Source organism: Malus sylvestris, chromosome 11 (genome assembly GCF_916048215.2).
Source record: "Malus sylvestris chromosome 11, drMalSylv7.2, whole genome shotgun sequence".
Taxonomy (NCBI): Eukaryota; Viridiplantae; Streptophyta; class Magnoliopsida; order Rosales; family Rosaceae; genus Malus; species Malus sylvestris.
The window spans coordinates 2600950-2625633 of record NC_062270.1 but is presented as its reverse complement, the minus strand read 5'-3'; the positions used below and the strand labels follow the sequence as shown (position 1 = coordinate 2625633).

The following is a 24684-nucleotide window of genomic DNA, read 5'->3' as shown; positions in this document are numbered from 1 at the left end:
GCAGACCCTCCTCTGGAATGGATGCTAGCTTTGGACAATTCCAGAGATGCAGAGATTGAAGGGAGGTGAGGAGTTGAAAGCCTTTACTGCTCAGTTTCTTCAGATTCGGGAAGCCTTTTATTGTGAGGTGAGTAAGAGATATGGGAATGAGCGTCTCCATCCGGACCATGTCGGGTGGAAACGACACCGTATCCGGGTCTTCACCTCCGATCCACAAGTATCTAAGAGAGGTGAGTCTCTGCAACCCCCATTCCAACTCCCAAAATGACTTACAGCTCCTTACCTTCCAAATTTCAAGAAACGTGAGGTTGGAAGGAAAAGTCAAACCTTCACGGTACTCGATCCTCAATTCCTCAAGAGAGTTGAGATTGTGCATGTCTTCAGGCAACGCCTCCAATTTCTCGCAACTGGTGATCTGGATCTCTCTCAGGTTGGAGGGTAGTCTCCCCCCGCTCAGTCTCGGGAAAGAAACAAGACTTCCACAATCTTGAATATATAGCTTTCTCAGATTGCTGAGGTGGCATAAGCCATCCGGTAAGGATTTCAGATTTTGGCACTTCCAGAGATTAAGGTATTCAAGACAATAATTAGTGTTGTCGTGGAAGAACCCGTCCTCTGCGATTAGCTCCAGTTGTTCACAACCAAGTATCTCAAGGTGTTTAAGTGTCCTGAGAAGCTGGCCACTCAATGATAACGACGTCAGAGATTCACATCCTTCGATCTTCAAGTACTCAAGACAACTATGAGAAGAAGACGACCAAGAAGAACCAACAGCCTCCTCATCCACTAGTGATTTCAAACTTTTGCACTTTCTTATCTCTATTCTTCTGAGATTTTGGGGAATCTGGAATTTTGCAAAATATATCAACGAATGGCACTCTCTAATCTCGACGTTTTCAAGAGAAGGTGGCAGACCTACATCTGGGAAAGAAACTAGACTTGAACATTCGTGTATGCGAAGCTCTTGAAGAGACGACAGCTGATTTAATCCTTTTGGTAGCTTCAAAAGATTTTCGCACTTTTTTAACTTTAGATATTCAAGCCTGCCCTCCAATATTTGCAACTCCTCTGCTTCTTTTCCCAATTCTTCAACTAGACGATAGTTGTCTTCAATTTCCAAACTATTAAGAGAAGTCAACTGCTGCAATAATCTACCCTCATTCTTCAATGAAGACGTCACCTCCTCACATCCATTAATCATCAAATCACTAACCTTGGTTAATCCCTTCTTGAACAATTCCCCTGTTTCCAGATACATCACCTCCGAAATGTTTGAAAGCCACAAGGACTCTAATAACTCAAACTCAACCTTACCAGCTGTATGCACCAACACTTTACAACCGTCAATGTTTAACTGACGAAGTTGTTTGTAGTTGGCAATTGAAACCACTAATTCTTCACATTTAACAATTTCAAGCTTCGCTAAAGAATTGAGGTTCTCTGGTAGCTTACCCTCCAGTTTAGAACATTTTGTTATTGACATCCTTTTCAGGCAAGGGAAAGCACCACTTTCGTGATCCAGTAAGAAAGGAAGCCATTCCTTCCAATGCTGCAATTCCACAAAATCAAGAGTCTCTAATACCCGAAAAGGCAAGTTACGCTCTCCATAAAACTCAGCACCAACCCTTTCCACTGCATTCATTCCTCTAATATAAAGTTCTTTGAGTTGAGGCAATTGTCCGAGAGGTGGCAACGACAAACAATTGTTACATTCCTCTAAGCGCACAAGCCCCATATTAGAGAACAAATGACCTCCAACCCATGATGAAAATTTCTTCCCGGCATAACTCTTGATGGTGAGCTCCTTGATCTCTCTATGAGGCTCTAACATGTCAAGCACAGTAGATTCCATTTCTCTTGTGTCGCTTGAATGTGACCATTTTAGGACCAACGAATCAAGCCTCACCTTGTATTTTAAGTTGGCCCACTGAGCATCCTCGACATCAGTCACATTCTCCAATCTTGAGATGCACAATGTCCCTTGGAGATGCGATAGGGGCCCTATCTCTCTTATTCCTGATTGATCACTTCCAGCACTGACCACAAAATTAGGCAAAGATTGGAGATTCACCAATCTACCTAGTTTTGGAGGCATTCCTTCCAACGAAGACACATCTGAGTTGTTGAGATGGCGTAAATTAGCTAGATTACTCATGTCTGCAGGCAATGACTTCAAATCTGAACAGCCTTCCAATATCAATGTCTGCAGGTTGTAAAGAGTACTTGTCGATTTAGGCAAACTAGTTATAGCTGTGTAGGAAAGGTCAAGATACCGTAGATATCTCAAATCACCAATTGAGTTTGGCAGCTCAGTTATTCTATAGCCATTAAAAGAGAGCACCCGCAAGTATTGCAATTTTGGCAATAAATCAAAGGTAACCTGACGACCTAAATAATTGTAGGGAGAACCCTTTCTCAGTGGCAAGAAGGTTCGCAAACATTTCACTTCAGAAATTGCCTCAAATCTTTTAACCACCTCATACTCACCCATAAGGTAAGACGAATGGCGTGCCTTCGAAAAACATATAGGTTGTACACCATCATTATTTTGCTTATCCTCCAATCTAAAACAAACATCTCCAGCTGCCCATCGTGCTAAATCACCAATGAGGTCATGCATCACATATTTTGAAGTATTTTTGGTTGACTTTTGAAACAATGACCTAGATACGAGCTCCCGAAAATAATCAGCACCTAAATCTTCAATTTGCTTATTATCTTCTGGTTGATGATGAATCAAACCCTCGGCCATCCACAGAAGGATCATTTGCATCTCCCCGAATTCATAGTCATTTGGAAGTATTGAGCAATAGGCAAAGCATCTTTTCAAATGTGAAGGAAGATAAAAGTAACTTAGTCTCAGCACGCGAAGTATGTCATGCTCCTTTGACAGACTCCACAACTTGTTGCTCAATGTTTCTTCCCAATCATTTATTTCTTTACAAAGTAGAACGCCACCGAGGGTCCTCGCGGCCAAAGGCGATCCCCTACACCTTGCAACAATTTTCTTCCTAAGTAACTCGTAGTTTGGTGGTCTGTCGTTAGCATTCAAGAATGCATGCTGCTCAAATACTTGCAAACAAACATCATCCTCCATAGGCTTCAGATTGTGAACCAGCATAGCAGCTCCCATCATTTTTGAAACATCTTTATCACGTGTTGTCACAATTATCTTGCTTCCATGTGCTCCATCTATAAACGGGGACTGCAGCTTCTTCCAGTCACCGTGGCTACACGTTTTCCAAACATCGTCTAAAACAATTAAAAACTTCTTCCCTGCTAACTTCTTATGCAGATCATTTTGAACCTTATTGTAATCTTTTGTGGTACATTGCTGGGATGTGATTGATTCAAGAATTTGCTTTGTCACTCTTTCAAGGTTGAAGTCGTCAGACACGCACACCCAAACGGCTGGTTGAAACATTTGGGTTGCAACCATATCTTTGAGTACTTGTCCAGCAAGTGTTGTCTTTCCGACTCCAGGCATACCGACAATTGCAACAACATAGAAATTGGCAGCCCGATGCTCCTGTTTCAACAGAAGCTCAACAATCTTCCTTTTGTCCTCCTCCCTTCCAATCACAGGTCCATCTGGTAGACTAGAACTAGGCGATATGAGTTGGCGTGCCCTTTTAGTCAACGTCCCAGTATCAATTTTCAAACCAAGCTGGTCTTTTCTTTCGGATATCACTTGTAATCGCTTGGTAATCTTCTGTATTTCCGAGTTCATTTTGAAGTTGGAAACACGATTAGGAATTGATTTCCATGCTTTGCTTGTTGTTTTGAAGTTGGAAACGCGATTAGGAATTGATTTCCATGCTTTGCTTGTTGTGCTGGAATGAGCATGTTGTATCAGACGTTTCAACATTTTAGTATGACATTTATCCAACACGTCTTCCGCATCAAAAGCCAAGTCCCTGAGATTATCGAGCCAGAGCTTCAGTGCGGTGCTCTCAGCCATCAGCTGCCTTTCCTCCGCGTCATTCAGAACCGCTTCAATTGCAGACAAGGTGTCACTCCATTTCTTCAGATTTTTATCAATGCCCTTTACGCGTCCAAAGTACCTGATGACCTCGCGATCTGCCAACTTGCAAATCAACACTCGGAGAAATGCCCCAAGAAAAGCATCTGCGGCCATAGTTTCTTGAACTGGAAGTCTGATCCGTGGAGCAATACCAATTAAGATTCACAAGTAGTCACAGCTGCACAATTAAAACAGATGAAACTAATTATTGGTATGTTCAATTAGTTCAGTTACATGGTATGTTCAATTACGTTTTACTTAAAATTGCTTAAGTTGAAAGACAGAACACGAAAGATAAATTCGAAACTACAAAATAATATATTTGTTACATTTAAAATAACATTATTAATTTAGAACGTGACACGTTCCACAACTTGAAACACATTACATTATTAATTAATAAGACCAGATGCGTAGTGAGAACTTACGTGGAAACAGATCGTCAGATCAAGAGAACACTTGCTTCCCGGGATCAAGTTTTAGTTGAAGTTGAAAACTTTAGCGCAGTTAAGGCTGAGTGGTTTCCTGGACGCTTGAGCTGTTGAGCTTAAAACTGCACAAACTGTTGAACATTAAACCACATAAATATATATATATATATATATATAGCTGCAAAGCCTGCAATTAAGATGAAGAAAATGAAATAATTAAATAAATAATGGATTTCCCATATAATTATAAATGGAAGAAGAACTTACTGCATTAATTGAAGTTTTTAGATGATCATGAAGACGAAGAGACTTGATTCCATCTGATCTGATCTGATCTCGTACTGGAGTCAAAGATTCCAAACGACAAAGATTTCAGAGCTTTCAATAGTTCAATGTGCTATGATAAATCCTCCTCTTTGTATTCTCTCTCTCTTCGTTGCCGCGGGGCATAATTTTGTCTTCTGCCTTTTCCTCTGTATAATAAAAAACTTCTGTCCTGAGAGCACAGCACAAAGCACAAGAAACAGCACATGGTAGAAAAGTTAAAAAGCTATAATGCTTTGTAACATAGATTACATTATTTTGCTTTGTGAGTAATCAGTTCAGTTTTTTTCGTTTTTTGTATGCTATTGTAGTTAATGTAAAAATGGTCGCGATCTGGTATGGATTGGGTTTTAGCCTTAATCATGGGCTTTTTTTTTTTTTTTTAAGTCAATTGATTTGAAACCCCCTGAATTTTAATTAATTCTACTAGAAGTGTTTTTATTGTTTTTATTTTAAGAAAATTTCTTCAATACTACGACCTATGAGCATTGAATTTATTTATTTTATTTATTTATTTATTATTAATTTTTATGGAAGAAGAGAAAGAATTTAAGTTTGATCCGCTGACCAATACCAATCAAGGCTCACAAGTAGTCACAGCTGCACAATTTAAGCAAATGAAACTAATTATATGAATGCACCGGAGCTCAATCGGATATGTCAAAAATTATATGTTGTTTACATATTAAAGAAACACTATTAATTCAGGACACGATAAGTTACACAACTTGAAACTCGGATGGATATAAGACCGAATGTGTAGCAAGAACTTACATGAAAGTCGTCGGATCACGAGGACACTTGCTTCCGAGGATCAGTTGAAGACTTGAAGTTGAGAACTTTAGTGCAATTAAGATTTAAGTAGTTCCATGGAAGCTTGAGGCTCGAGCTTATGACTGCACAAAGTGCTGAACATTAAACCATATATATATATAGCTGCAATTAAGAAGAAGAAAATGAAATAATTAATGAATAAATAATGGATTTCCCATATTGATATAGTTGGAAGAACTTACAGTATCAATTGAAGTTTTCGGATGACCAAGAAGATGAAGGGACGCGTTTCCATCGATGTGATCGCTTATGAAAATCATCAAATTCAGATTCCAGATGACAAAGATTTTAGAGCTCTTTCAATAATTCAATTTGCCATGATAAGTACTCTTGTGACCAGAAAGAAAGTGATCGCTTATTAAAATCAACAAATCCAGATTCCAGATGACAAAGACTTTATAGCTCTTTCAGTAATTCAATTGGTCATGATAAGTCCTCTTGTGACCAGAAAGAAAGTGTTGCTTTCCTCTTTATTGTTCTCTCTTTACTGTCGTGGGGTCATAATGTTTATGTTATAAAAAAAAGCTAATCGGGACTAAATTTGTAAATAAGATTTACAAGCTAAATAATGTAGCATTAATAAGGATAAACACTTTTATCAAATAATAGTCCAATTATTAATACGGAGAAGGAAGAGAGGGGCCAGAATGAAGAAGGGGATATTTTTGTTTTTTTAAATACTTTTCAAAATTAAAAAAATAATATTTAATATAGAAGTTACTTAGTCATTTAGTATTGTGGTCTAGTGGTATTCCTCTTCACTGGTAAGTGAAAGGTTTTAGGTTTGATTATATCCAAATGTGAATTTGAACCATATTATTACAAGTATATTGTGAGGCTAAGTTCATCATTCTTTTAATGTAGATAATATCAATTGTTCAAAATATATATATATATATATATATATATATATATATAAGTTAATTAGAGTTGGATCAAAAGACACATGACATAATTTAAGATGTATAATGAACGTAGATCATAATTTATAGTAATGAGCAAATTAAAATGTACTATTTATCGTGAGCCAAGGACAAGAAAAGAAAGCAAAGTTGATAATTTGGCAGAGACCAAGAAACGCATGGCAATTGGTAAACGGACAAGGATTCTCTCCTTCTTTTTTCCAAACACTTCCATCATTTCCTATTTGTGTGGTCATGGTTAAGTCATGTCAATATTTTATATTGATTTTTTATAGAGATAATAAGACAAAAAGACTTAGCTTAATCGTGACCACACAAACAAAAGGATGATGGAAATATATGGGAAAAAAGGAGAAGAGAATCCTTGTCCTTGGTAAACACCCCCAGGGCTCTTTATCCTACCGACCCCAGATTTTACCAAAGTTACTACCATGCGGATTGCTTCAGCTTTACCATCGTTTAGTCACAAGGGCTGTAACTAATCTCCACAGGTTACTTGCCATATCCTGAATAGATGTTTAAGAAATGAAAATTGAGCAAGATTTTCACGATGGAGTGTAATATCACAAATTGTGGGTTATCTTGGGCTGAGGTTTTTCTTTTCAAACTATTATGTTTTGGGTCTAAATTCTTCTCTCTTCTCATAATTTAGATGAATTTAGTGTATATTATCTATCGTTTGTCATTTTGTTTTGGTAGAATCTTGGTGGTACAAGGAAACTTTATTGAAATGAAAAAAAAATTACACTTAATGAGAGAATGACATAAATTTTACTCATCTTGATGACGAGACACGAAAAAGTGACATATGACCAAATGCCTCCAAAACAGAACTTAAAAGATAAGAAACTACAAAACAAACCAATTTTTTAAAAGAATTAGGTTTGCGATTGTATCAGTATTCCACCAACAGCATATGCTAGAAAAGTTGCAATTCCAGTATCCCCACGACAATCCACGAACAAGAAAAGTTAGAACGTTATATTCTTTCTACGAGAATCACTTATCTAGTTCACCATTGAGTTAATATTTCAAATAAATAACATAATAACGCCTGAAGAGAAACTTAACATCAAAGAAAAAAAAAATTAGAAAAGCTTTATGTTTTGAATGATTCATTCATTTACTTAGTCTAATATATAACGGCCATGAAAATTTTCCATAAAACAAGTACAACATTGATGTGATATCACATTCCTCGAATATTACAGGGGCAATTAGTCATAGACTCATAGAAGACAACTTTTGACAAATTGTGGCACTTTTGATTCACTTTTTAAAACTGCTGTTCAATCAATTTTATATGTGAAGGTTCATGCCCTTCATTAATCAGAAAAAGAAAGAGGAGGGGGGGAGGTGGGATTGCAGGAACCACCTAACAAAACACACGAAGGTCAAAGAAACAAACTTGATCATTTGGCAGATCAGGAAAACGCATGGCAACTGTTATTATGTTTTGAATGACTTTCATGTGTACAATTTAAAATGTATAAAGCACAAAGAATTTTCATATAACGAGTATACTATAACTTTTTGTTTTTTTGAACGAACGAGTATACTATAACTTTGATATGACATGACTTGAATAATATAAGGGTTGTTAGTTAGCACGTTTTGACAAATTATTACACTTTTGTTCACACATTTTAAAAATTGCTCTTTTAATCAATTTTATCTTTGAAATGTGAATATTGTCCATCTTTAATCAGAGAGCATCATTAATCAGAGAGGGGGTGAAATATGAGCTTACTCAATTGACAATTTTTGAACTCTGAGCTTACCCAATTGGGAATTTGTCAACTTTGAGCTGGTGATTTGCATCAGAAAGTTTTCAGACTATGCATCCAGATTCCAGACGACAAAGACTTAATTTAGAGCTCTTCAATAATTCAATTTGCCATGATAAGTCCTCCTCTTTGTGACCAGAAAGAAAGCTGTACTTTCCACTTTTTTCTCTATCTTCATTGTCATGGGGTCATAATTTTTTGCTTTTGCTTTTATTTTTTCTCTATCTGGTTTGGATTGGTTTCTAGGAGTACTTTTGTTGTTTTAATTATAAGAAAACTTTTTACAAGACAATTTTTGAACTCTGAGCTTACCCAATTGGGAATTTGTCAACTTTGAGCTTACCAGTTGGTGATTTGCATCAGAAAGTTTTCAGACTATGAATCCAGATTTCAGACGACAAAGACTTAATTTAGAGCTCTTCAATAATTCAATTTGCCATGATAAGTCCTCCTCTTTGTGACCAGAAAGAAAGCTGTACTTTCCACTTTTTTCTCTATCTTCATTGTCATGGGGTCATAATTTTTTGCCTTTTGCTTTTATTTTTTCTCTATCTGGTTTGGATTGGTTTCTAGGAGTGCTTTTGTTGTTTTAATTATAAGAAAACTTTTTACAAGACAATTTTTGAACTCTGAGCTTACCCAATTGGGAATTTGTCAACTTTGAGTTTACCCAGTTGGTGACTTGCATCAGAAAGTTTTCAGTTGAAGTTGAAAACTTTAGTGCAATTAACAAAGTGTTGAACATGAAACCATATATATAGCTGCAATTAAGATGAAGCAAATGAAATAAATAACGAATAAATAATGGATTTCCCATATAGATATAGTTGGACGAAGAACTTACTGCATCAATTGAAGCTTTCAGATGATCATGAAGATGAAGGGACTTGTTTCCATTGAACTCATCTGATCGCTTATGAGTTATGAAAGTCAACGAATCCAGAACCCAGATGACAAAGACTTTAGAACTCTTCAATAATTCAATTTGCTATGATAATTCCTTTTTTTTTTCTTTCTTTTCATTGTCGTGGGGTCATGATATTTGTCTTTTACCTTTTCTTTATCTTTTATATTTGTTTTCTTATACGAGCTTCAGCTTCAGCTTCATCCTGCCGGCACTAGATATTACCAAAGTTACCACCATGCGGACTGCTTCAGCTTTACCATCGTTTAGTCACAAGGGCTGTGACTAATCTCCACGCTTTACTTACCATATCCTGAATAGATGTTTAAGGAATGAAAATTGAGCAGGATTTTCATGACGGAGTGAAATATCACAAATTGTGGGTTATCTTGAGACAAGGTTTTTCTCTTCCAACTATTGTGTTTTGGGTCTAAATTCTTCTCCGTTTTTCATAATTTAGATGAATTTAGGGTAGATTATCTATCATTTGTCATTTTGTTCTAGTAGAACCTCGGTGGTACAAGGAAATTTTATTGATATTTAAAAAAAAGTTGCAACTAATGAGAGAATGACATAAACTTTACTCATCTTGATAAAGAAAACACACAACAAAAAGTGCATAAGACCAAACGCCTCTAAAACAAAACCTAAAAGATAAGAAGCTACAAAACAAACAAAATTTAAAAGAATTAGGTTTGCGATTGTGACATAAACTTTACTCATTTTGATAAAGAAAATACACAACAAAAAGGACATAAGGCCAAACGCCTTTAAAACAAAACCTAAAAGATAAGAAGCTACAAACAAAGTTTAAAAGAATTAGGTTTGCGATTGTGACATAAACTTTACTCATCTTGATAAAGAAAATACACAACAAAAAGGACATAAGACCAAACGCCTCTAAAACAAAACCTAAAAGATAAGAAGCTACCAAACGAAAGTTTAAAAGAATTAGGTTTGCGATTGTGTCAGTATTCCACCAACAACACATGCAAGAAAAGTTGCAATTCCGGTATCCCCACGACAATCCACGAACAAGAAAAGTTAGAAAGTTGTATTCTTTCTACAAGAATCACTTATCTAGTTCACTATTGAGTTAATATTTCAAATAAATAACAGAGAAACTTAACATCAAAGAAAAAAAAAATTAGAAAAACTTTATGTTTTGAATGATTCATTCATTTGTCTTGTCTAAAATATAACGGTCATGAAGAATTTCCATAAAACGAGTACACCATTGATGTGATATCACATTGCTCGAATAAGACAAGGGCGATTAGTCACAAACTCATAGTGGACAACTTCTGACAAATTGTGGCACTTTTGATTTCACTTTTTAAAACTGCTGTTTAATCAATTTTATATGCGAAGGTTCATGCCCTTCATATATTAATCAGAAAAAGGGGGCAAAATTGCAGGAACTACTTAACAAAACACAAAGGACAAGAAAACAAACTTGATCATTTGGGAGACCAGGAAAACGCATGGCAACTGTTATTATGTTTTGAATGACTTTCATGTGTACAGTCTAAAATGTAACCGATGCGAAGAATTTTCATAGAGCGAGTACATTGTCGTTCTGATATGACATTGGTTGAATAATACAAGGATAATTAATCACAATAGGCACATTTTGACAAATCATTACACTTTTGATCACACATTTTAAAAATTGCTATGTTAAGTGAATATTGTAATATGAGCTTACTCAATTGACAATTTGTGAACTTTGAGCTTACCCAATTGGGAATTTGTCAACTTTTGAGCTTACCCAATTGGAAATTTGTAAACTTTGAGCATACCCAGTTGGTGATTTGTATCAGAAAGTTTTCAGACTATGCATCAGGGCTGTGATATGTGCTGTTTTTTTTCAGAAAGCGTCCTCTTGGACATCTTCCATCCGATACGGATACAAGGCCCTATACTAGTTGGTGTAGCAAATTTGTGGTGGGGATTGAAACTATCATTCCGCTAATGTCTCGCTCAAGTTTTGCGTTTAAACATCGCGTTACATCGAATTATTCATGAATTTTTTTGTTTTTTTGTTTTTTTTAACAAACCATAGAATAATTTATACTAAATTCAACTTGGGTGCAAAAAAGTGAGCACACCGCTCTAATCAACTTAACTCAAATCAAGTATGCGGCTTTATAGGTGCAATTTTGTATTCTAACCTCATATGGACTTCTCTATACTAGTTCGTGTAGCAAATTTATATATGCTTTCAAGAGTTGCAAAGTTTTATTTTTGGAAAACAAGTATATGATTCAATGTTCAACCTTTTGGTGTATGATCGTGAATAAGCAAATTGACCAAAAGAGGAAGAATAAAGGCAATAAAGATTGCTTTATATATACATAATCTTACAACACCCCCATACCAAAACACATACATTTCTAGCATTCACTTATCATCCTTGAGGAGAATGAGGTTAAAAGTTAAATTAAAACCAGTGCATACCAAAGTGACTGCGCCAAAGAAGCAAGAAAGCAGCAGGAGGCGATGACCAAATTACTCAATAGCTCAGGAAATTGGCCTTCTGCCAATGGAACTTGTCACTCTTCTCAACTACAATCAGTCGGGAAATTATTTGAGATAACAATTACATGTCAGCTTGAAAGGGTGTCGCCTGCTCAAGAAACTGTTCACAAATAGACTTTGAAAATCTGCAACGAGAAACGAAAACCAATTATTACAAGTATTTTGGTTTTGATAGGCAGTAACTCAAGGCATTTTACATTTTGCAGAAGGAAAATTGCTCCTTTAACAACCAAACTGCCAGCACAAATGTAGTTTAGAGCACGGAAAGGAAAATGGAGAATAAAGGTAAGCATTACCTCTTCTTGACCAAAAGCTCTTATTACTGAAGAATATACTGAGTAGAGTTTAACGCATTCTGCTGTTGTTTAATTGATGGTTTCGAGGCAAGAGGACTGCAAATGAGCATATTGGAACTTAGTCCAGCGGTATCTAAAAATTAACTAGCCAAAAATGCCAAAGCAATAGCTACTAAGACCATGGCTTTACACCATAAAAGTACCTTCAGAGATGCAGCAAAAGCTTTCTGGGGGGAAGATCGTCCCTGGGTCTGCTCTATTCTGGCAAGAAACAGCAAAAGCCAGGCAGTTTTTACTGTACAAAACGAGAACCAAACAACAGATTATTTTAGAGCCCAGCTGAGTTGACAGTTTCAAAGGGTACACAATCTATGCCTTCTAAAATACATATCACCGAGATGACTGTGATGCTCTATAATTTGAAGATCTAAACCATATTTCATATATAACAATTGAAAAACATACCTTGACCATGAAGGAATAAATTTACTATTCGGTATGATATTGTCATCATCGTCATTTTCATCATCTGATTCTTTGTATGGAGAGATGTCATAAGACTGCTCTTGACTTGTAATGCCAATTGAATTCTCCATTTCTTTGTCTAAATCGCTCGGTACCTTAAATATCACAGGAAGTATCAGCACAAGGCTTTACAGAGAAGGTAAAAGAGCACAAAAGTATGCAGCTATTCATGCATAAGAAAGCTTTCTACCAGTGGTTCAGATTTGAGTTTACAATAAGCTATTAGGAGTTTTAACATAAGAGAACTCTTGCACTTAGTCGATTGTAGCCTTCTTTCCTATATTGTGGTAACGATAGCAAAAGAAGGCCTCAAAAGAGTTAAAACCCAACAAGTTTAAAGGTCCCATGCAAACTACATCAACAGAGGATTATAATTCATGCTACGCTCACAGTTTATCACTCTGCTCCAGACTATGCAAGTAAAAGCACTCAACATGCAAGTAGATCCTAACATATGGTGTGTATCGATTGTTAAAAAAAAAGTCACCAGCATTTACCTCTGCTTTATACCCATAATTACTCCAGGCCTCATGGAACTCTTCATGGACAATACTTTCTCTTCCAGCGTTGCTTATTGAAATCCTGGAAGTACTAGGCTCAGTCTCCGAAATATTTCTGGAATTGTCAAATCCCCTTTCTGCCTCCATTTTCTTATGTGGCGTTTCATCCTTAGATTTCTTACCGCCAGGGCCGCTTCCATCCTGCACAAGAAAGCACAATGTAGAATGTGATACCTAACATTGCAAAAAGAAAAAGATATAATGAAATGAGGCAGAGCATAAAGAATCATACAATGGCCTGGCTTTTCATTTCATTCTCTACTTTTTCAGCAGGTAACTTGTATTCATGTTCTCTCTGCTGTCTACGGGCTTCAACACGCATTCTTTTTCTTTCCTTCTCCTTCCTTTCTTCCTCTTCCCTTTGTCTCTTCTTTGATGCCATATCAGCTTCTTTTTTCTTCCTCTCTTCTTCTTTCTTTTTTTTCTGCAGCTCCAACTGCTTCATATTCTCCTGCTCCATTCTTGACTGGTGAAGTTTCAAGGCTTCCTTCTTCATCTTGCGTTCATTCTCTTTCTTTTCTGCAAGACGCTTGTAGCTTCAGCTGCAAGAGAGCACAAATAGGTCAAAATACTAATTCATTCGAGAAAAAGAAAGAACAAAGAAAAGAAAAATATCCCAGAATGCTTATAAGACATTCACAATGATACAATTAAAAAACAAATGAATCACTATCAAGATCCTTACGACAAGTTGAAGTCACCTATAATTTTTTCTTTTGAAGGATAATAAGGCAACTCAATTTTCATGGGACTTTCAAACATGCACTCTAATTTTTACTCGATGATCCCAAGATATGCATTACCAATTTAAAGCTCCAAACAAAACATTCCCTAATTCAGTAAAAACAAAACCATCATCCATACTGTAACCCAGTTTAGACATACGATTATTATCCATACTCGAAAAACAATCATATGGAAATGTACATGTAAGCAACATCCAAAGTTCAAGATTAAGATTACTAGTAAGAAATTACCTGTTATAACTGCAGCTGCTTGTTTCTGTTGAACAAGTGGAATGAAAGAAGTCATGCTGGACACGATATTGTTACGTTTCGGCTCCTGCTCTGACAAACTTGGACCACCTTTTCTCAAACTGGTTTTTCCAGATAATTTTGGTTTACTGAACATGTTATGAAGTGATCCAGTGGTCCTCTTAATATCGTTTGTCTCCTTATTGTTATATCTTCTCTTGCTACTGTTTTGGATTCCAAGCCTCTGTTTGAAGCTCTTATGAGTGCCTGTAAAGCTGATTTCAGTGTTCACGGAATCTAGACTAAGTCTATCTGCATATGGTTCAGCTTTAGAAACTGATGCAGGAGGGTTTGAAATCTCAGTAATGTCAGCAAGGGGTACTCTTTGTATTGAGCTATTTAATGCATCTGAAACAATGCCATCTTGGAAAATATCAGCTACCTCATCTGCATTCTCATTTTCTTCACTGATGCAGGGAAGCTCCGGATTTAAGCTTCCTCGCTTCCTTGAACTGCTAGTCCTTGAACCAGTTATATCCCAAAGTTTCCCTACTGGAGACAGATAAGGTTTCTTAGTATCCCAACTAGATTGACAACTATGATTTAATAGGCAATCAGAATAGGACCTTGCATAAAACACCTGGCCAACTTCCTCACTCGAGCAACTATGATCATCCCTTAATTGCTTGGCAGCATCATTCATGGTCCTCATATCCACACCCTCTAGAAGCCCAGTTGGAACAGACTGGTAGAGATTTGGATTATTATGCAACTTATATGAAGCAGAAGAGCATGCAGTAGCTGCTCCAGAATGCTGGCATGTTCAATTGTAGTGCTTGGAAGGTTCCACTCGTCAAAGCCAACTCCCTTTCCAGCAATGCTTGTTGGTTCATCATCTGTTTGCATAACGAACCCCTCAAGCTCAGGCTTTGTATCATCAGAACCAATCAAATCCAAGGATTGGCCATGTGGAGATCCAAATGGTCCCTTCAAGATCAAATCATTTCCTGCATTTCTTTTCACCACACCAGATTCCCAGTTTTCCGAATCCTCTGCCTCCAAGGCCAGGAAATCATATTCAAATTCAACAAAACTATCCTGCTCACCCAACTCGATCGAGATCCCACGGGCTCCAAATACACTAGTGTTGCGAGGAACGCAAGAAAAGAAACACATGAAAATATTGGAAAAATATTTAGATTCCGATAAATATTAAAAAATTACTAAACTGACAACATGAAACTTGTGAAACATTATGAAAGAATATGAAACACATGAAAAGATTTTTCTAATTATTTTAGCCGTTGAATTTAAATTTGAACTATTAAATCTTTTAATTTTCTCCTTCTGTACATATAATCTTTTTATCTATAGAATTTAACAAAATAAAGCGAAACTAACCAATAGATATAGTAGAAGAAATGCAAAAAGGAGAAAACAAAAAGGAAGGGAATGTTTTCATTCTTTACAGTTAGATTATTAGATCTTTTCCGTTGGATTTAATGAATTTATAAATATAAAATTAAAAGAAAAATACACATATATGGTGGGCCAACCCACTAACCCGGAAGGAATTATGGGCTAAATTTGCTATAAAACTCATATTTGCCTCAAGGTTGAAACAACTTGGAATAGGTTTGGAATCTAAAATTTAAGTTTTACTCTAATAGTTAAAGTAGATCTTACATGAATAAAGATGATAATCTCTACTAATTAATGAAATCCTCTTTGTCAACCAAAAGATGATGAAAAGACAAATTAGTCTTCTATCACACAAAAAAAAAATGATGGGCAATAATGTAATTTCACAGGTCCAAATTTTACTGTTTTTTATTGAAGCCTCACCTACAGATGATGTTAAAATACCTCCAATATTAAAAAAAAGAAAAAACCAAAAAAAAAACCTCTCACTCCCCTCACGTTCTCTCTCTCTGTCTCTCTCCCTCTCTCCTTCTCATTTTCTAAAAAAATGTGTTGATACACACAAAGTGTGTAGGCAAATGCTAGTAATAATAATAATAATAATAATAATAATAATAATACTCTACTTTACATGAAAATAATAATAAAACATTTCTTCAGAAGATGATACCTGGACGTAGAGAATGGGATCAAATCGACCATTAGCTTCAAATATCTTAAAATCTATATCTGTATGGAAGGGATGTGGGATATTTTGTGCCAGTAGTGTCCTTTTCCTGGTTGGCATCTCTCTTTTAGCACTGGACACCCAGAGATCCAAAGTTGCGTAAGTGAAGGAGGCAGACCCTCATCTGGAATGGATGCTAGCTTTGGACAATTCCAGAGTCTAAGAGATTGAAGGGAGGTGAGGAATTGAAAGCCTTTGCCGCTCAATTTCTTCAGATTCGGGAAGCTATGTATTGAGAGATGAGCGAGAGATTTAGGGAGGAGCGTCTCCATGCGGACCATGTCGGGTGGAAACGACATCGTACCCGGGTCATCACCATAGATCCCCAACTTGCTAAGAAAGGTGAGTCTGTGCAACCCCCACTCCAACTCCCACAATGACTTACAACTCTTGACCTTCCAAATATGAAGTAATGTTAGGTTGGGAGGAAAAGTCAAACCTTCATGGTAGTCAATTCTCAATTCCTCAACAGAGTTGAGATTGTGCATGTCTTCGGGCAACGCCTCCAATTTCTCGCAATAGATGATACAGATATTTCTCAGGTTGGAGGGTCTTCTCCCCCCACTCAGTCTCGGGATGGAAACAAGACTTCCACATCTTTCAATATGTAGCTTTTGAAGATTGCTGAGGTGGCATAATCCATCCGGTAAGGATTTCAGATTTTGGCAATTCCAGATCTCAATATATTCAAGGCAGTGATTGGTGTTGTCGTTGAAGGACCCGTCCTCTGCGATTAGCTCCAGTTGTTTACATCTGTATGTCTGAAGGTGTTTAAGTGTCCTGAGAAGCTGGCCACTCAATGATAACGACGTCAGAGATTCACATCCATCGATAAACAAGTACTCAAGACAACTATGAGAATAAGACGACCAAGAAGAACCAACAGCCTCCTCATCTACTAGTGATTTCAAATTTTTGCACTCTCTTATCTCTATTCTTCTGAGATTTTGGGGAATCTGGAATTTTGTAAAATATATCAACGAATCGCACGATGTCATCTCGATGTCTTTAAGAGAAGGTGGCAGACCAACATTTGGGAAAGAAACTAGATGTGAACATTCATGTATGCCAAGCTTTTGAAGAGATGACAACTGATTTAACCCTTTTGGTACCTTCAAAAGATTTTTGCACTTGTTTAACTCTAGACATTCAATCCTGCACTCCAATATTTGCAATTCCTCTGCTTCTTTTCCCAATTCTTCAACTAGAGGAGAGTTGTCTTCGATTTCCAAACGGCCAAGAGAAGTCAACTGTTGAAATAATCTACCCTCATTCTTCAATGAAGATATCACCTCCTCACATCCATTAATCTTCAAATCTCTAACCTTGGTTAATCCCTTGTTGAACAAATCCCCTGTTTGCAGAGACATCACCTCCGAAATGTTTGAAAGGCACAAAGACTCTAATAACTCAAACTCAACCTTAGCAGCTGTATGCACCAACACTTCACAACCGTCAATGTTTAATTGACAAAGTCGTTTGTAGTTGGCAGTTGAAACCACTAATTCTTCACATTCAACAATTTCAAGCTTAGCTAAAGAATTGAGGTTCTCTGGCAGCTTACCCTCCAGTTTAGAACATTTTTTTACTAAGAGTGTTTTCAGGTAAGGGAAAACACCACTTTCATGATCCAGTTGGAAAGGAAGCCATTCTTTCCAATGCTGCATTTCCACAAACTCAAGAGTCTCTAATACCCGAAAGGGCAAGTTACGATCTCCATAAAACTCAGCACCAACACTTTCCACTGCATTCATTCCTCTAATATAAAGTTCTTTGAGTAGAGGCAATTGTCCAAGAGGTGGCAACGACAAACAATTATTACATTCCTCTAAGCGCACAAGCACCATATTGGAGAACAAATGACCTCCAACCCATGTTGAAAATTCCTTGCCGGCATAACTCTTGATGGTGAGCTCCTTGATCTTTCTATGAGGCTCTAACATGTCAAGCACAGCAGATTCCATTTCTCTTGTGTCACTTGAATGAGACCATTTTAAGACCAACGAATCAAGCCTCGCCTTGTATTTTAAGTTGGCCCCTTGAGCATCCTCAACATCAGTCACATTCTCCAATCTTGAGATGCACAATGTCCCTCGGAGATGCGATAGGGGCCCCATCTCTCGTATTCCTGATTGATCACTTCCAGCATTGACCATAAAATTAGGCAAAGATTGGAGATTCACCAATCTACCTAGTTTTAGAGGCATTCCTTCCAACGAAGATACATCTGAGTTGTTGAGATGGCGCAAATTAATTAGATTACTCATGTCTGCAGGCAATGACTTCAAACCGTAACAGCATTCCAATATCAATGTCTGCAAGTTGTAAAGAGTACTTATCGATTTAGGCAAACTACTTATAGCTGTGTAGGAAAGGTCAAGATACCGTAGATATGTCAAATCACCAATTGAGTTTGGCAGCTCAGTTATTCTATAGCCATTAAAAGAAAGCACCCGCAAGTACTGCAATTTTGGCAATAAATCAGAAGTAACCTGATGGCTTAAATAATTGTAGGCAGAACCCTTTCTGAGTGGCAAGAAGGTTCGCATACATTTCACTTCAGAAAATGCCTCAAATCTTTTAACCCCATCATAACGACCGATAATGTAAGACGAATGGCGAGCCTTCGGAAAACATCTAAGTTGTACACCATCATCATTTTGCTTATCCTCCAATCTAAAACAAATATCTCCAGCTGCCCATCGTGCTAAATCACCAATGAGGTCATGCATCACATATTTTGAAGTATTTTTGGTTGACTTTTGAAACAATGACCTAGATACGAGCTCCCGAAAATAATCAGCACCTAAATCTTCAATTTGCTTATTATCTTCTGGTTGAGGATGAATCAAACCCTCGGCCATCCACAGAAGGATCATTTGCATCTCCCCGAATTCATAGTCATTTGGAATTATTGAGCAATAGGCAAAGCATCTTTTCAAATGTGAAGGAAGATAAAAGTAACTTAGTCTCAACACAGGAAGTATGTCATGCTCATTTGAGAGACTCCACAACTTGTTGTTCAATAGTTCTTCCCATTCGTCTATTTCTCTACGAAGTAGAACACCACCAAGGGTCCTCGCGGCCAAAGGCAATCCCCTACACTTTGCAACAATTTTCTCCTTAAGTAACTCGTAATTTGATGGCTTGTCGTTAGAATTTAAGAATGCATGCTGCTCAAATACTTGTAAACAAAAATGATTTTCCATAGGCACCAAATTGTGAACCAGCGTGGCAGCTCCCATCATTTTTGAAACATCTGTATCACGTGTTGTCACAACTATCTTGCTTCCTTGTGCTCCATCATGAAAAGTGGACTGCAGCTTCTTCCATTCACCGTAGCTACACGTTTTCCAAACATCGTCTAAAACAATTAAAAACTTCTTCCCCGCTAACTTCTTATGCAGATCATTTTGAACCTTATTGTAATCTTCTGTGGTACATTGCCGAGATGTGATTGATTCAAGAATTTGCTTTGTCACTCTTTCAAGGTTGAAGTCGTCAGATACGCACACCCAAACGGCTGGTTGAAACATTTGGATTGCAACCATATCTTTAAGTACTTGTCCAGCAAGTGTTGTCTTTCCGACTCCAGCCATACCGACAATTGCAACTACCTCGAAATTGACAGCCCGATGCTCTTGTTTCGACAGCAGCTCAACAATCTTCCCTTTGTCCTCATCCCTTCCAATCACAGGTCCATCTGGTAGACTAGTACTCGGCGATATGTGTTGGCGTGCCTTTGTAGTCAATGTCCTAGTATCAATTTTCAAACTAAGCTGGTCTTTTCTTTCAGATATCTCTTGTAATCGCTCGGAAATCTTCTGTATTTCCGAGTTCATTTTGAAGTTGAAAACACGATTAGGAATTGATTTCCATGCTTTGCTTCTTGTGCTGGAATGAGCATGTTGTATCTGACGTTTCAACATTTTAGTATGATATTTATCCAACACGTCTTCCGCATCAAAAGCCAAGTCCTTGAGATCATCGAGCCAGAGCTTCAGTGCGTTGCTCTCAGCCATCAGTTGCCTTTCCTCCGCGTCATTCAGAACCGCTCCAATTGCAGACAAGGTGGCACTCCATTTCTTCAGGTTTTGATCGACGCCCTTTACGAGTCCAAAGTACTTCAAGACCTCACGTTGCGCCAACTTGTCAACCAGCACTTGGAGGAATGCCACAAGAAAAACCTCTCCCGGCATAGTTTCTTGAATTGGAAGTTTGATCCGTTGAGCAATACCAATCAAGACTCACAAGTAGTCACAGCTGCACAATTAAAACAAATGAAACTAATTATTGTATACAAATTTATACAATTCCATAACCGTCCAACCGGCTATACAGGGGCTCAATCGGGTATGTTAAAAATGAAACACTTTTTACATGTTAAAATACTAAAGTAGGACTCTACAAGTTACACAACTCGAAACTCACATGGATATAGGAGCAGATGTATAGCAAGAACTTACATGGAAGTCGTCAGATCATGAGGAGAGGACACTTGCTTCTGAGGATCAGGTTTCAGTTGAAGTTGAAAACGTTAGTGCAATTAACAAAGTGTTGAACATGAAACCATATATATATTTAGTTGCAATTAAGATGAAGAAAATGAAATAAATAACGAATAAACAATGGATTTCCCATATATAAAGATATAGTTGGAAGAAGAACTTACTGCATCAATTGAAGTTTTCAGATGATCATGAAGATGAAGGGACTTAGGGCTGGTTTGGTATTGCTGTGCTTTAAAAAAAAAGCTGCTTCTGCTTTCCTGTAATTTCCCAAAAAAAAAAGATGAAAATTTATAACAATCATCCAGTTAACTAGGAAGTGGGTAACTTCCAAATCAAAAATAGAAGAAAACCCAGATGCCATTGCCTATTTTTATCCAAAAGGAAAATTCACAACAATTATCAAGTCCAACTAGCAACTGGGTTATCTTCCAAATCAAAATTAAACAACACCCAGATGTTAAAAATTGCTTCTTTCTATCCAAATTAAAGAGCAAGTCAAATGCATTAGCCTCTAAGCAAAGTGGCAGATCTCAAATGGTAACATCACACCAATTGTCCTAAGAAAAATTAATCTAAACATTTCCTAAAAGGAAGAATAGAAACAGAGAGCCTGTGAGACCCTCTTCAATTCCAAATACTCGTTCAACATAATCCAAAAAAAGGTAGTGTGTTTAAGAAACAAACAAACAGAGTACATAAACAAAAATTAAAAATAAAAAAGGGCAGAAAAAGAAGAGGTGTACATAAACAAACAAAAGAAGAGGAGTACATAAACAAACAGTGTGTGTTTAAGAAACAAACCAACATCATCACTGCACCAACTCAGGAAAACATACATAAGGATTCGACGTAACTGTGGAGTGCCGGCTGTCGACTACCTGAAGCCCTCCCCCTCCTCCTTTACCCGGGCTTGGGACCGGCAATGTAAGATAAACTTACATAGGCGGAGTTACTCAGGAAAACATAATCTAAATAATTAAACAACTTAGATTTATTAGAATCAGACAACACTGTTCCAATTTAACTTCTCTTTGGTTAAAGTGAGGACCTTTATGCTGGAGATCTACAATTCCATTTTCATTTATCAAATTTTGATCAAATAACGCAAACAGTTTGCATCTCAGTTAATTAAGAGTATGTATCCATTGAATCCCCTCTTCCCCACTATTGCTTGTGCCAAAGAAAAAATAGCACCAATGACGGCAGCCTCGGTTATAAAACATAAGTACAACAGCGTTGTCACACGAAACTATTGTTTGTAGTTGTAACTGGAAAACAACGACATGGTTATCGACATGTAGAAAATTTGCTTAACGTAGAAGTAAAGGATTCGATGGTTCAGATTTCGGATTTCTGGATCTTCTGACTGAAGAATATTATACATTGGTGTTACATCTAATTTTAGAGCAACATAATCCTAAATATATAATCCAGACATATATTAAGAGCAACACTATCGTTGCCAATCAAACCCAAAGAACTGAAATTGCTTCATGGATCTCATGATAATAATTAGAACCTTATTTCAATAATTAGGACCTTAATTCAAACCCCAAAACTAAAATTTAGAGAATTAATTCAAACCCCAAAACTGAAAATTAGAACATTAATTCAAACACCAAAACTGAAATTGCTTCAACGATGGGGGAGAGAGAGAGAGAGAGAGAGAGAGTTATGTTTACCTAATCGATGAGATCGAGCCTGTGTTCGCCTTCACTGGTTCGTTGGTTGCCAAATAAACCCTGTTTCAGAAAACCCCAAAAAAATCGATTCATCATCCATGTTAGCTGCTAGAACCAAACCTTGAATTAAAATTAAACTACAAAAATAGAAGCAAACTGAGAGAGCAGCCAAACCCGAACCTACCTAAATTAAATTAATTAATTACAGCAAATATATTCAAGCAAATCGAGTATGCTCGGTCTGTACCTGGTACCTGGTACCTGGAAGGCGACGACGGTGTGGCGCTGAGACTGACGGAGAGAGAGGAAAAGGAGGAGGAGGAGGAGGAAGAGGTGCAGCTGCAGAAGGGAAGACGGCGTGCAGTGTTTTGCGAGAGAGAGGAGAAAAGAGGGCAAGGTTGGAGAAAAGGAGAGGAGAAATGAGAGCAAGGTTGGCAATTGAAAATTTCATTAAAACGTCACTGTAGCTCCGTGTTTTCAATTTGTAAGCTGTTTTCTGAAGCTTCTTTTTGCAGCTTCCATTTTTGACTTTTTTTCATGTGAAACTTTGAAATAAAATTATTTTAAGATGTTTATCAAACACTAAAATCCCTACTAGCTTTTTTTTCATTCCAGTTTTTTTTTTTTTTAATCATCTCAATCCCAAACCGGAGCTTATTTCCATCGAACTCATCTGATCGCTTATGAAAGTCAACGAATCCAGATTCCAGACCACAAGATACCTTAGAGCTCTACAATAATTCAATTTGCTATGCTAATTCCCTTGACCATCGTTTAGTCACAAGGGCTGCAACTAATCTCCACGCTTTACTTACCATATCCTGAATAGATGTTTAAGGAATGAAAATTGAGCAGGGTTTTCATGAAGGAGTGAAATATCATAAATTGTGGGTTATCTTGGGATAAGGTTTTTCTCTTCAAACTATTGTGTTTTGGGTCTAAGTTCTTCTTCGTTTCTATAATTTAGATGAATTTTGGGTAGATTATTTTTCATTTGTCATTTTGTTCTGGTGGAACCTCGGTGGTACAAGGAAATTTTATTAAAATGAAAAAAAAAAGTTACACCTAATGAAAGAATGACATAAAATTTACTCATCTTCATAACGAAAAAACACAACAACAAAAAAATGACATATGACCAAACGCCTCTAAAACAAAACTTAGAAGATAGAAGCTACAAAACAAACAAATTTTTTAAAAGAATTAGGTTTGCAATTGTGTCGGTATTCCACCAACCCACGACAATCCACGAACAAGAAAAGTTAGAAACTAGGTGGGCACTGGGCCGGGACGAAATTTGGAGAGACTTGATTTAAAAAGGAAACAAGACAGGCCAAGTACACGGATTTTTTATTTTTTTGGGAAATTACCGTAACGAAGTAAATCACATCGGTTCATATGAAAACTGCATTTAGTTCATGAGCTGCAATGCTCTACAAAATTTTGTACGTTAACAAGCACTAAACTTTTCAATGACAACCAACTTCCCCAATAAATTAAATCCAGAGCTTACTAGTTCTCTACAAATTATAACCAAACATAGCATTATATTAACATCCTTAATATCAAATAAACTTCAAATAACCAAAAAGACAACTAATTTCATAACAAGCAAAATAAAAACAACCCAGAAAATAACAAACAATCAAAACCCAGAAACAAAACACCTAAAAAAAGAACAAAGTTTCAATTTTTCAGAGAGGAAAAAGAAAGAGAATTGAAATGGAGAGGCTCCCAATAGTTGAAGACCTCGTCGCAGTCGTGTATGATGTTTGATGTGGCGCTCATGTACCTCAGCATTCTCAGAGCCACCAGCGGAAAGAACCACCCAAACCCTTTGTAGACGGCGAATGCGAACAGGTACGGCGAGATTGGCTGCTCCATCGGGAACTCATCGACGACCCTGTCGTCGGCGCACCACAAAGCGTCGCCAGCGATCGAGGCCTGATGATGATGGCAACGGACGGAGCGAGGAAGACAGGAGCGAATCAGGAGGAGAGATCGAGGTCTGATGATGATGGTGGCGGCGAGAGAGGAAAGGAGATTCAAGGAGGAGAGATCGAGGGAGGAGAGATAGAGAGGGGAGAGTTGAGTGAATTGGGTGAGAATGGAATGGAGTCTTGGGAGTCCCGGACAAGAATAAGAGGGAGAGAGTGAAATCAACGGTTATTTTTCTTTACCCGCCCCGCCTCGTCCCGCTTTGTATTGATAAGTTTTGG

At 37.2% G+C, this 24684-nt stretch overlaps 2 protein-coding genes and 1 long non-coding RNA gene across 26 annotated transcripts in view; 1 reads left to right on the top strand and 2 right to left on the bottom strand.

The window, feature by feature from the left end:
- The window catches only part of LOC126591052 (uncharacterized), a 39442-nt gene that overhangs the window by 4104 nt on the left and 10654 nt on the right, over positions 1–24684 (bottom strand). For 3 of the 24 annotated variants that reach the window (XR_007612228.1, XM_050256592.1, XM_050256590.1), the window contains exons 6-9: positions 13087–13290; positions 12530–12684; positions 12268–12359; positions 12065–12160 (exon numbers count right to left, since the gene is read on the bottom strand). Coding sequence is in view for 16 of the 24 variants with exons in the window: in XM_050256592.1 (XP_050112549.1) it covers positions 12114–12160; positions 12268–12359; positions 12530–12684; positions 13087–13290 (498 nt within the window). In the remaining 8 variants the exon portion in view is untranslated. The other 21 variants (XR_007612229.1, XM_050256595.1, XM_050256588.1 and 18 more) reach the window with 16 other exon arrangements.
- Positions 126–16949, top strand: LOC126591063 (uncharacterized). Its single transcript, XR_007612241.1, has 2 exons — positions 126–430; positions 16815–16949. It is a non-coding gene; the product is annotated as an uncharacterized LOC126591063 (long non-coding RNA).
- Positions 15118–23008, bottom strand: LOC126591055 (putative disease resistance RPP13-like protein 1). The gene is made up of 5 exons (XM_050256609.1): positions 22713–23008; positions 22466–22525; positions 20945–21040; positions 16216–20535; positions 15118–15264 (listed from the first exon to the last, which is right to left on the bottom strand). Exon 4 carries the CDS (start codon positions 20469–20471, stop codon positions 16269–16271), a length of 4203 nt encoding a protein of 1400 aa, XP_050112566.1. The 5' UTR covers positions 20472–20535; positions 20945–21040; positions 22466–22525; positions 22713–23008; the 3' UTR covers positions 15118–15264; positions 16216–16268.

What these genes read in the sequence shown, in the direction of transcription:
- LOC126591055 (XM_050256609.1), bottom strand. Translation starts at nt 20,471, where the DNA reads ATGCCGGGAGAGGTTTTTCTTGTGGCATTCCTCCAAGTGCTGGTTGAC.